This window comes from Anopheles ziemanni, chromosome 3 (assembly GCF_943734765.1).
Source record: "Anopheles ziemanni chromosome 3, idAnoZiCoDA_A2_x.2, whole genome shotgun sequence".
NCBI lineage: Eukaryota > Metazoa > Arthropoda > Insecta > Diptera > Culicidae > Anopheles > Anopheles ziemanni.
The window spans coordinates 11,884,311-11,896,871 of record NC_080706.1 but is presented as its reverse complement, the minus strand read 5'-3'; the positions used below and the strand labels follow the sequence as shown (position 1 = coordinate 11,896,871).

The window sequence follows — 12,561 nt, the reverse complement described above, 5'->3', positions numbered from 1 at the left end:
GTTTCGTCTGTTTTCAAGATTCACTTATCTGATTTCGATAGTAAGAAACATAGAAAACCAGTCTTTATCTCATCGTTTCGCCTGTGTGTTGTTCCGTGTGCGTCGTAACATTCCTTCTTGCCCTTCCCTTGTTGGGAATGTGCGTTCCCGGTAACTTCGCACATTGCGCACAATGGGAAATAATGTATGGCCTATGATTGAATCATTCCCTTCGTTCGTCTGCGCTGCGTTTCAACAACCCGTTAATGGATCCTCTGCCGCGGGGCCGTTATGTTCTGTTCGTACAATCTGAGCACTATTTATCCGGTACAACTACGTGCAAAACAGTCGCTCCAATAGAAACGTCCCCTTTTCACCTATCATCACCTTCATCAAAGTCAATCTATTGAGATCACGAAAATGATCATTAAAAAAAATAATGCATTCATTCCATATTTTCCCGAGTCTTTTTTCAATCGCAATCGCTTTTCTACACAACCAAAAGGTTGGAGGTAAGTTACACATAAAAAAAAGAGCCACAAGCATCAATGGTACTATGCGTTGCAAAAGTTATGTAAACCGCACAAAACAATGCGACACAACCGAAGAGATAAACCGATCTTATCACTACTACACTACTTTAGGGAAGCTGTAGTACACCAGCCGGAAACAAACGCAATTATACCAATAGGACACAATTAATCTCAAATCCATTACGCTAATTAATATTTACAGAAGAAATTGTACGCTTACCAAGCCTAAAGAAATTGTTTAAGGATGTGCTACAATTATGGTACGAGTCCTCCTCCTCCGTTTTCTTTTTAGCCGACATTTTCCGCAGTGCGATGAAACCAGAACAAAACGAAACCCAACCGGAAAGCAATTGAATGGTATCGATGACCGTATGAAAATGTAGAAAGGTTATCCACAGAAAGATTGCTTATACTTTACAGCTAGCATAATTGGTAATGGAATCATAATCAATATGATTAAGTCTGGATGAATCTTCCCTCGGGATGGCAAAATGCTTTAACATTAAACGATGTGAACGACACATGGCAGATCGGCTCTGTAGGAAGATCCCAAACAGTGAGGGAGGACAACTACGTATGAACAAGCATGATGAAACTGCTAACTGGTTGTTGTTTTTTCGCGATTTTTGACGACTAGATTTGAGAGGTGTTTCGCTTTCGTCGAACTGCGGCTTTTCTTTTGCACCCAAACAGGGGTTAACGAGAACTAAATGGTAATATCTCACAGCTAGTGTGCCGCCGCCGCGTGCAGAATCAGCGGGCGGGTTGCATCGTTACGTACTAAATATTACCTTAAACTTATTGCGTAAATTGGTCGATTGATAAAGGATCATATATATAAAGTAGGTTCAGAATATACCGACATAAAAAAACACACACACGCACACATATCGATGAGGGTTAGAGATTGCCTGTGCCTGTGGCAAACGGAAAAAACTCTCGAAAAAAACCTCACATAGTGTGGTTGGCGGCATCGTCGTTGGTCGAATGGTAAATGCAAATAAATACACCGCGCTACATGTGGTGAGGGACACTTTTTGAACCTTCCTTCATGCGGAGGAGGAATTACGCCTGATTGTGGTCGAGGTTCAGATGGTGGTTGCCGGTGGCCACCACGACCGAAAGCTCGTCGTTATCGTCGCCGTTCATTTTCACGATAACCGTGCCACCGTTTTGGAGTGTGGCAGCCGTGGTCATCACACCCGGCGGTGGTGGCGTTGTTCCACCGGGGCCCCCCATCGGGCTGGGACCGATCGAGTTCGGTGTACCGACAACAACACCGGGTAACGTCATGCCCGAGGGTGGATTGCCGGACGTCGTCGTCGACGCCGTAGTCGTTGTCGTCGTACCATTGCCCATACCGATACCATCGACCGGCGGTGTGCCACCGGTAAGCTGATTGTTGATGCTACCATTGCTGCAGATTTTGCTGTACAGGTCCGGGGTGGCGGTCATCATAGCGGCATCGTCAAACTCGGTTCGCAGCTCGGTGCACTTAAGCAGCCCGAGATCCCTCGGCATGTGGGACAGTATTCGGTAGATCTGCCGGATATCGTCGTACGACGTCCAGATGCCGGGCCGCTTGTTGTGGTACAGCTTCGCGTAGGTGTAAACATTGGCCGTCTGGTCGTACTCGAGCTGCATTGCGAGTGAACTGACACAGCAGAACTGGCACGCCTGGAATCCGCCGTATCTATCAGGGACGTAGACAATAAATCCTTATTTTTTTCTATTCGCACTATACAAACACACACTCCCAACTCACCTATCCACGACGACGATCGGACCGTTGCGGTACTCGTTGCAGCGTTCGTGCACGCGTAGAACAAAATCGAATATCGAGCGGGTATTGTTCATATCGGGCCAGGCGGGATTTTCGTACATTTTCACGTTCAGCTCGTAGTCGTCCTGTATCGACTGAATGACAAAGCTCCTCACGATATAGTTATCCTCCGACGTCTCCGACACCATCCGGATGCGGTAGTAGTCACTTTCGATTGGTTCCGACTCGTTGGGCCAAAATTGGAGGAAAGACTAAAAGGCAACGACGAAAAGGAATAGTCAAATGGTTAGCAAAACTCACTGAGCTTCAGCCGTTCCCATCAATTGTCCTTACCATATTGTCAACCGACGACAGAAGTACCACTGTCTGCGCGTTGTGGTCCCACACCATCTGCCAGAAGTCTTTGAACGTTTCAATCAGCGGATGCTGCGTAACGATAAAGTCCCGTAGTCGGCGAAAACCGTGCAACCAGGTGGCGTTGATGTAGTCACTGCCCTCGACGCCCGGTTTGGGTGTAAGATGCACCCGGCTGCCCTCGAGTGGGACCAACGAGCTGCGATTTTTGATTGCATTCACCGATTTCAGCGACGACGTTAGGTTAATCTCTTTCGGTTGATAACTCACAATAAGCTAGAGAAGCAGAAATTAATACAGCATGATTAACCGTGAGCGAGTGTGGTTGGAATTGCTCAGCGACAATTATTTATTACCTTATATTGCCCATCAATAAAGTCCAGATGGTTCACCAGTCCACCGATCGTGTCCATCTTGACGTTTGTCTCTCCGCTGGCGATGGCTTCCACCAGTGCGTCGTGTATGAAAATGTACTGTTCCTCCGTCTGCACCAGATAGTTACGCTGGGCGCGAATGTACCGCAGAAAGCCGAACACGTTCAGCGAGCCCTTCGTCTCGATCTGCTTCAGCATCGCATCGAGCACGATGAACGTCCCGGTGCGGCCAACACCGGCCGAACAATGCACCACGATCGGCCCACCATCGGTCGGGTTCGCCGTGGTGGACTTTTTCACAAAGTTTATCACCGGCAGCGGGTGGTCGGGCGTACCGTGGTCGGGCCAGTTCGTGTAGTGATACTGGTAGACCGTCTTTTCCATCTGCGACTGCTTCTTCTTCTTCAGTTTCAAGTGCTTGATGTGCAGCGTGCGCACGGTGTACGTGGCCATCACGTCCTCCTTCACCAGCCGCACTTGGATGATGCCGTACGTTTCGGTGCCATCCTTCGGCCAGTACATGTCACACTTTCGGCGGCCCCGCTCGACCAGGTTGGTGATCATAACAATCACGGCCACGCGCTGCTCCCAAATCATGCGCCAAAAACAGTCGAATGTGCCGGGCAGTGGGCCCTGCGTACCGATGAAAGCCCGCGGCTTCTGGTACCCATCGATGAAATTTGCGTTGATATAGTCAAGATGTTTCTTCTGTCCTGGAGTCTGGCGCAAGTGTACCCTGGAATGATCGTCTGATGGGGGAATCGATGAAACGCATTAAAATATATCTATACATCCCCCTTCCAACGGTTCAGTTGGATCTTGTTTTCACTTACATGCGATCACGTTCAGATACCGATTCTTGCCCTTGTTTTCCGGATGCTGTGAGTTCTCCGAGGGGTACTCGTCGTTCAACGCCTCACCCTGGATGGCTTCGTATTCCTTGCTGAAGCCGATATCCCCGTCGGCATGCAGCTGAGCGACATGCTTGGCAAACTCCGAAACGGGCACCGGACAGCGTACCTCACCACCTACCTCGCTCGGGCCTTCCCAATCGATCAGGCCAGCCTGCGAACCCTGGCAGGGCTGTGGATCATCCAGGTAGTAGTAGGCGGCGTGGAAACATTTCCTAAAATTGATTTGAAGGGTATTTCAAATGAAATTGTTTACGAAAATTTTTCATAACTAAGCGAAAGACTCTAAAAGTTACCGATTCGTCAAATAGTGAATGTACATAAAATAGGACAAGATTTATTTGTTAAACACAAAAGGAGTTCATTTTATAGGACATGTTTTAGACCAGGTCGGATTAGTTTGACCCTCAGGTAACTACTAAAACTTAAAAAAGCTGTTTTTTGTAGAAAACCATCATTTACAAACTTTTCCTTTATTTTAAAACAATCAAATTCCAAAAAAAAGTATATAATGCTGAAGCTTGATAATAGTTCCCAATACCATTAATTTATTATAAACGTTAAGAACTGATGTAGATATTTTATACACCTTATGTAGGCCCTTGGACCATCTCAAAGCACGAAAATGTTAATTCTGTTTTTTCAAAGTGCCTTGCCTGACGAAAGAGGTTCAAGTAAACATTCTAGAAGGGAAATTGGTGTAATAAACAATTTAAGCATTGTAAATGTACCCGTTTAATGCTACGATTTCTATTCAACCAGACAGACATCACTAGATATCTACACAGCTGGTTGTTTTTGCAACAGCCCTTATCACGCGCCAGGAAGTTTCTCGCCCCACGACGGCAATAACATATATCAGCGTAATTAAAAAGATACATATCCTTGACCTTCCGAATACTGAAAATATCGCGGACATCTTTCAGCGCTGGACAACAAGGGTTGCTGATTGCTTCCAAACGATCGCGGCTGCCAATACGATAAACAAAACCCTCAACTACATCGCCGCCATCGGCAGCCAATTTGGACACGGTCCCGGTACAGATCGCTGCACAGTGGGACAGGGCATGATAACAGATCGTGTACCAAACATATCGCGCCCGATAACACTCTTTTTAGAATGATAAATATCTTTTGCGGTGACGTATGATCTGGCCTGGCCCACCAATCTCCAAGATGGGTAAAGGGCCACGACAACGGCCCATAAATCAAAGCCCCTCCAACGCCAACACGCAAACAACACCCCGCTGTATTTGGTATAAAAATTACATAAGTATGGCCCATAAATGTCGCCGGTGTGCGATGTCTGGGGACGATCATTTACGGAGAACGACATTACACAGACCGGCGGTAATTGTTTTTCCCTTTTTGTACGCTAATTTCTAACCCGCTCCTTCCTCCGACCCATTTACCTTTCGTTCGCATGAACGAACAGTGCAATAGCGTTATATAATCGCATTAGCACCCATTTGGCCAATTCCGTTGATGGATGAATCACAAAAACCACGATATTAATGAATGCACCCCACCCCGAGGAGAGGTAGGATGCAGCAATGTAATCTCGATAATTGACGTGTGACAACCGGAAACCGGGCCGGCGAATTCCAACCGGTGCTCCCTCAAATCGCTTTCCGTGGAACAGAACTTATAAAACATCGACACTTCTGCCGCGATGTTGACAAATCGTTTATCACCGGGTAAGGCTTGGCTGATGCAAGGCGTTGAAATATTTTTCCGACGTAGAATCTGATCGTTTACACAGGAAGGCAATTATATCAATCAGTGAGTAACCTTTGTCTGTTTAAAGAGACCTTTAAGCAGAAAAACTATCGTAGGAAATTAAAATTTAATGTGTAGGAAACACATATTGTGAGTTTTTTTCTGACTCAACTAATCTCATGATATGGACGTATTCTTCGACGTAAAATATTAATAGAGTTAGCTTTCGCTTTGAAAATCACTACAAGTTTTCGGCCTGTCTTGAAAATTTCCCCACTCACCTCATCCAGCCGCACCAAGGTGGCATTATTGTGTGCTGGAAACAATCGCTGGCAAATGTTTAAAAGAACAACACTCTCACCTACTTCTTGGACCAGTATAAAACAGTTTGCGAACCACAAGCACACAAAAATATGCTCCAAACGAGCACGCGAATGTTGAGGCGTGATTCATCTGGCACCAATCGTATCAGGTTTCGCTAAAGTAATACTCTCGGAATCGCAGCAACCATCCCCAAACAGGAAACACAATTTAAACGCATAGCCCGAAAGTTAGATTTTTCCACGCCATAGGTCCAGCATGTTTACCACGTGCAAAGTTATGCACGGTTTCGTGTCCGTTTTCGATAGAATCTTTCCGTCACGGTATGTGACTCAATTTTCTTCCACACCACAACATAAAATTCCACACTCTTGCAGCTTTCCGAAACTTCAAACGACCAACTAATCGTGGCTGCTGCTGCCTTGTTCACGCGAGACACACCTGCACCTTTTCGCAGCTGTTGAACATTGATTCGCGCAGCATCAACAACCACAACAGCGCGTCTAGTAACGGTATGCGTCGTCGCTAGGGAACGAAATGACGATCCGTACTATGGAACGAGATCGTCCTTGTCGCTGGCCATCGGCGCGTGTGGCGTCGCTAAGTGGGCGCTGTTTAACGACACTGTTTCTGGCACGTTTGACCGGTTTTCCTACGTTTTCGACGCGACGAATCCGCGCGCGCGCAGCGTCATCTCGCGGAGTGCACGGCGAGAGCAAAACAAAAACTGAGCAACCTGCTCGTTGCTTGGCCGCCGCAGAGCCGGACGTCTCCGAGATATCGGAAACATAAACGCAGTGGGGATATCGTTGTTTGACGGTTGTTGCGAACGGTATCATTTTCTGAACCTCGTAGATGAAAAGCGTCACGATCGCTGCGCAATTGATTTGGGTATTGTATAACAAATGATTCCTTTTGTAATCAAAATTTAAATATGTTTGCTATTTATTGGAGACATTACATCGCTAAGGGCAGTAAAAGGCAGGCTGAAACAGCAGCTAATGCCATTTTCTTTGTGAGTCAATTGTTCTTCCAGTGGTTTAGACGAGGAAAACCGTGTTGAAAATTTATCAAGGACCGATCATTTTACCATACGAGGTGCATGATTAAGAGGATTTGGATGCTGAGCCCAACATATGTGCTTAACTTTGGCGAGAGTTCTGTGAATTTCTCTGCCCCTTTCACACTTATCGTATCCAAGTGTGCTTCAATATGCAGTGAACAGTGGATACAACATTCCCCCACTTTTACTTTGGTAAATAGTTGTTCCTCACACAGCAAATTGCATTTGTTTCTGGTTCTTGAAACTGACTGAAAAACGGCTAAGAAATCTGTTGGCACCCTCCTAGGTAGATTGTTTCAACGGTCATCAATCATCTGCCTCCTTCTCGATAGTACACACGCTCCTAGAGGTTCCTCTACTATCAAACGGTGAAATTGTATACACTTACAACGTGTATTGGATATACTTACAACCACACCAACTGCAGCTGGATTTGACCGATAGTAAGCTTTGTATATTTCACGGCATTGCTCATTAGAACTCCATTTCATTCGAATCTTTTCATTCCGACTCTACGAACGTGACAATTTAATTCTCAATTGGTTGGAAACTGGAGGAAATTGTTCCTATACATTCTTGTCCCGTTTCAAATGGGGAGGAGGTTTTTCGCACCTTAAAACCGCTCCCCGCTCGCTTCATCAATTTGTGCAGCAATGCATCGTTTAATTTGTTCGCACAACGATAAGCCAACCGCTGAGTACCCTGCCACTGTACAGAGCATCGGAATCGACGCCGGAACTTGCGATGGCACGCGGCACGATGCAGCACGTTGTTGCCAAAATGGTCACGCAATCGAAACACTCCATTTGGTTCGTTTAGGTTTCACACCGACCGGCCGGCCGTCTGTCGAACTAGCGAACCCCTTGATAGGATGTTATCATCAAACAAAAGGCGTCGCCGATAAAGTCGGGAGTACAGCGGTATAGGAAAGTGTTGCGATGTGACATGGGCACAATGCAACAGAATACAGAGTCCGACTTCCTGGTAGAAATGTGAACCAATGGCAGTAGATGTGGGCCATTACGCACGGGGTGCTTGTACGTTAGGCAATTTAATTGGAATCGTATAAAAATTATGGTTTTAGCACTTACTTCCACAGGATGAGCGCCAACACGATGAGCAGCAGGACGAAACAGCTAAACACGATGCCGGCCATAACGGCCAGATTGTAGTCATCGTACCCCTGCCTCTGGGACGTCAGCGGAGCCTTCTCGCAGTTCGGTTGGAGGGAGATCTGAGTGAGTGGTTGCAATGAAAATGACATCGATGTGAGATAAACGAATTCTACCCGACTCCACCGTATGGAACTGCGGTCAGTGTTTCGAGCTTTAGCACAACGTTACCCTACCTTTCGCGGTTCCGAGTATGAACCGAGGATAATTTGCTTCGGGTTAATCACACTCGCCGATGCAGCGCGCACCTTCACCTCGTACACGGAATTGGAGGTAAGGTTGGGGATGATCAGCTAGGGACGAGGGGAATAGGTAACAAATAAATGAGAAATGTGGCCTTCGGTTTTCATGCCGGTCCTAATCCTGCGTCGATAGATCGGAATCACTTACCGATGTCTCCATAATGGAGGCGTTCACCGTGATGCGTATCTCGCGGAACTCGTGGTACGCGATATTTCGATAGCTGATAATGTACAAATCGATCGTATTGTAGAACGTCTGCGGAATGCGCCAACCGTAGTAGAGCGAGTTGTGCGAGTGGCAGGTAAGGTTGACCACCTTGGGGGCGCTCGGTCCGGCGACATCGGTTCGCTGTGACACCTCGGACGGTTTGCCGTCGTGCTTCTTCGTAAACGCCGTCACCAAAATGCGGTACTCCGTGAACGGTTCTGTGGTTTGGGGTTGAAAATGAATACCGGATTGTTCGTATCCTTCGACCCTCGAGCATGGAAGAAATGAAATTTTAACACTCACTCAAATTCGATAACGTGTAGTGGTAGACCGAGTTCTGCATTTCGTTCAGCTTCAGTATCGGCATGTGCAGGTCGGTTTGGTTTTGGTGGATGTAGTACACCCGGTAGCCGTGGATGGCCCCGTTTGCTTTTTCCGGCTCGCGCCAGGTCAGCTTGATCGTGGTGGACGTCACCTCCAGCACGGTGAGATTTTGTGGTGGACTTGGTTCTGCGAATTGAAGTAAATGGATTCCCGTTAGTAACACTGTTTAACTGCACAAGAGTGTGTTCATTTTATGTTGTCCTTAAACAACAATATCAAAACCTACGACTTCGGTTATAAATCGATGCATATACATTTATTTTAAAATGTTTTGAGCACAATATTTTAAAAGCATACAGATCGAACCAGAATTTATTATGTCTACAATCGTCCGAACAGATCATACCCTTAGATTACCGATGCCCTCCAAGACGATCGATTGAGGTTCAATAAACACATATTTGCCAATTTGCTTTTGAATGCAGTATTTGTGTTTACGAATGTGTTTTTCCATATTGATGCTTTCACGAAATTTGAAAATAAATATTACTAGTAGTACCAAGTGCTCAATTGATTGAAAACATTTTATGTCAGGTCAATAATTTTTTTAAAATATATATATTTAGACGGCCAGGCCGTATTGTACTACGTCAATAATGTTATCAATGAAATGTCAATAAAAACAGTACAAATGTTTACATTTTGTTTCAGAACTTTGAAGTGGTTTTAAAGTATCAAGAACTTTTTCCGATAACATCCTATTAATGTTCAAGTGTTTTTGTTTTGGACACATGAATATTTGCTCTAGCTGTGGTAAACAGTTCATAAAATTGTGCTCAACTCATGTATAGTCCCGTCGTTAAGCTTTTCTACTAAAAGGACAAACAAAAATCTATTTCAAAATAACGTTACACGTTGCATTAACATTAAGTAATAGCGATCATATTCCGCTCCAAATTGCAAACGCGGAATTATGATTCGTGCATTTCTCTCCTGCACCGAACTACATCCCACCCCCAACAACACCTATTTTCCCAGGCCACCCACAGTCTTTACCAATGTCATCGTCGGCGGAAAACGTTGGATCGTGGGTGGAAGTGTGTGGTTCGTCGTTGCTTGCGGCCGCATCGATCGGTACCACCCGGACGAGCGCGGGTGTGGAAGCGGACGCGGAGGACGATTTCAGCGGAAGGACACGGGGTTCCTCGAACTCCTCTTCCTCTTCCTGCCCGAGTGCATCCACCTGGCCGTCGTCGGCATCGTACGGAAGCAGGAGTACGGGTGGCCCAACGCCACCGTTGGCTGCCCCATCCGTTGGGGGAGGCAGCGTACTTTCTATTGCTTGTGTGGGGGAAACCATCGACGAAACGGGGTCGTCACTCGTTGTTGTGCGTACAGTATGTTCCGTTGTTGGAAGCCCATGAACTCGAACCAGGTTGTTCAAAGCGAGCACCAACAGGAGCACCACCGGCAGAAGTCCGTTTCGGGAAGAGGATGCCATCGTGACTCAGCCCAGCTATGGGAGAATCTCGTTCTTTTGTTCTTACGCGCTGTATACAAAACCGTGGTAGGCACCAGAAGGTTGGCGGAAGAGGAAGTTGTACCCCGCCGGACCTACGGGATGCCAATTTCAAACACACACGCACACACACTGGGACACACACTTACACCATCACCGAAATCCCTTTTTCGTGGTGCTGCACAAATCGCGGACCGAATAACTAAACCCCCGGAACGCGCTTCACTGATTCCTCTCCGAGCAGCAGCTTTTACTGTGCGTTTTTCTTTTTTGCTTTCTTCCAATGGGCTGGGTTCTACATTGGACGCACTGCTCCTGCTGCTGCTGCTGCTGCTGGGACGTCACTTTTCCAAGAAAAACTCGATAATCTAGTCTCCATTGCGCGATTCGTGACACATGCACGCAGTGTGAACGCAATTGGGATAACACAGCAATCACAGGAATCACCGCTTCCTTGCCCCTTGCCTTCACCAACCGTACAACGCACGGCCTGTCCTCACAACACCCGGGAAACACTAAAAAGTCAATTGCAGGGGAAAGGTCAGTTAAGTTCCCGCTCCAATAATCCGCGGCGGATGCTTCGCTCACCGCATCAATTACGGTCAATTGAAGGCTAGGCGTTCGGCGGCGAGCCGATTTCGTAGTAGCAGCAAAAGGCCTGACGCAAAACTTTTCCCCGTCCGCGGGATCCGGATTTCGCGATCGATTTAACGTTTTCTCCAAAGGTGCCCCTTGCCGAACCCGTCCACGGCTGGCTGTATTTTCACTGCACTTTGTTTCACGACACGGCAGCAGCGTGGAAAAAACAAACCAATTTGGACAACGGGAACGCGAAAGTCCACACCTTTTAGGTGTCCGAACCGTAAATATTGCTTGCACGGCGGAGTGAGACGACGCGAGAGATGAAGGCTAATTTTGACAGCTGGAGATCCGGAGAAGCTCGCTTTTTTCTGCATATGCATCGGACGCTCCCGAGCTCACTGGAACAGCCGATTCGTGTGTAACTTTTTACTCGCTGAACCAATTTTTACAATAGACCCCTCAAATGAAAGGGTTTTCTAAGACCCACAACTTTAACGCGGCTAACTTTTAACCATCTTTGCTCGTTTTGGAGAAAATAAATTGTCTCACTAATACTTCCACAACGGTGCAAATAGTCCTACAATACATTCATACGCCTATCCAGACTCTCCCTCCCGAGTGACCTCTAAATACTGATTCGCTGACCTTCCAGGCACAAAACTTCGCGGAATACTGCAGAATCGGTAATTACCGGTTCGGTAATCAGTGTTTACCGGTTCGCCAGTCAATGACAAATGCTAGATTTTCCTCTCCCGGAAATTTTCAATTTGAGAGAAGAAAAAGGTGTAAAATGAGAGGATTTGGTATTTCGAGAGAGGGAAAAAGTATTTTAATCTCCGAAAGAGCGAAAAAGATAAGAGACAGAATTTCTCAATTTTGAGATTTCCATGTGTGCCTAGTGGTTGTATGCTCATTAGAAGAAGTTGAAACGACTGGGAAAACCGTTGGAATTTCAAACCACATATGTTCTACCGATTGAGGGAAAAATTAAAGCTCGCTTTAAAACTCGTACAGAACATAAACGATAGGTTATTCAATCACAATATGCAAAATCCGTCTTTGCGTAGACTTCCTGCATATTTAAATATTACACATATAACATAATATACACTATGAGAAACTTTTCTTATTTTGGTAAACGTCGCTCCATTGTCTATAACAGAAACTCCATTGGCTCAATGTATTTTTTTCTGGATTGAATTGTCGTAATTTCACTTGGTTGCGCTCGTTTGCAATTCCCGTGTGGGCCGAGAATTGCTGATGATGCTCGAGAGAGAAGTAATCAAAAGCGAATAAAGGATTATAATAATTAGGCAAGAGCTTTGATGAAAGCTATCCTACGCTACGCCACCGGTCGGTGGTCCGCCTTTGGCAGAGATGTGAAAATTCGATAATTTCTTTTATAATTGAATGACCAGCCCCTGAGCACCAAGTGCCATGCTAGCGTGTGTGCGTGCCAACGAGAGAGAGCGGTGGG

The 12,561-nt window shown here is 46.2% G+C and overlaps 1 protein-coding gene across 1 annotated transcript in view; it reads right to left on the bottom strand.

The window, feature by feature from the left end:
* Nucleotides 1-522: 522 nt before the first annotated feature.
* LOC131287801 (tyrosine-protein phosphatase 99A) overlaps nucleotides 523-12,561 on the bottom strand; it is a 38,635-nt gene continuing 26,596 nt past the window's right edge. The window contains exons 8-16 of the mRNA XM_058316885.1: nucleotides 8,963-9,169; nucleotides 8,600-8,877; nucleotides 8,386-8,502; nucleotides 8,129-8,271; nucleotides 3,857-4,149; nucleotides 3,006-3,772; nucleotides 2,629-2,925; nucleotides 2,278-2,546; nucleotides 523-2,205 (exon numbers count right to left, since the gene is read on the bottom strand). Coding sequence (XP_058172868.1) covers nucleotides 1,578-2,205; nucleotides 2,278-2,546; nucleotides 2,629-2,925; nucleotides 3,006-3,772; nucleotides 3,857-4,149; nucleotides 8,129-8,271; nucleotides 8,386-8,502; nucleotides 8,600-8,877; nucleotides 8,963-9,169 — 2,999 coding nt within the window. The 3' untranslated portion in view covers nucleotides 523-1,577. The remainder of the gene's footprint in view (nucleotides 2,206-2,277; nucleotides 2,547-2,628; nucleotides 2,926-3,005; nucleotides 3,773-3,856; nucleotides 4,150-8,128; nucleotides 8,272-8,385; nucleotides 8,503-8,599; nucleotides 8,878-8,962; nucleotides 9,170-12,561) is intronic.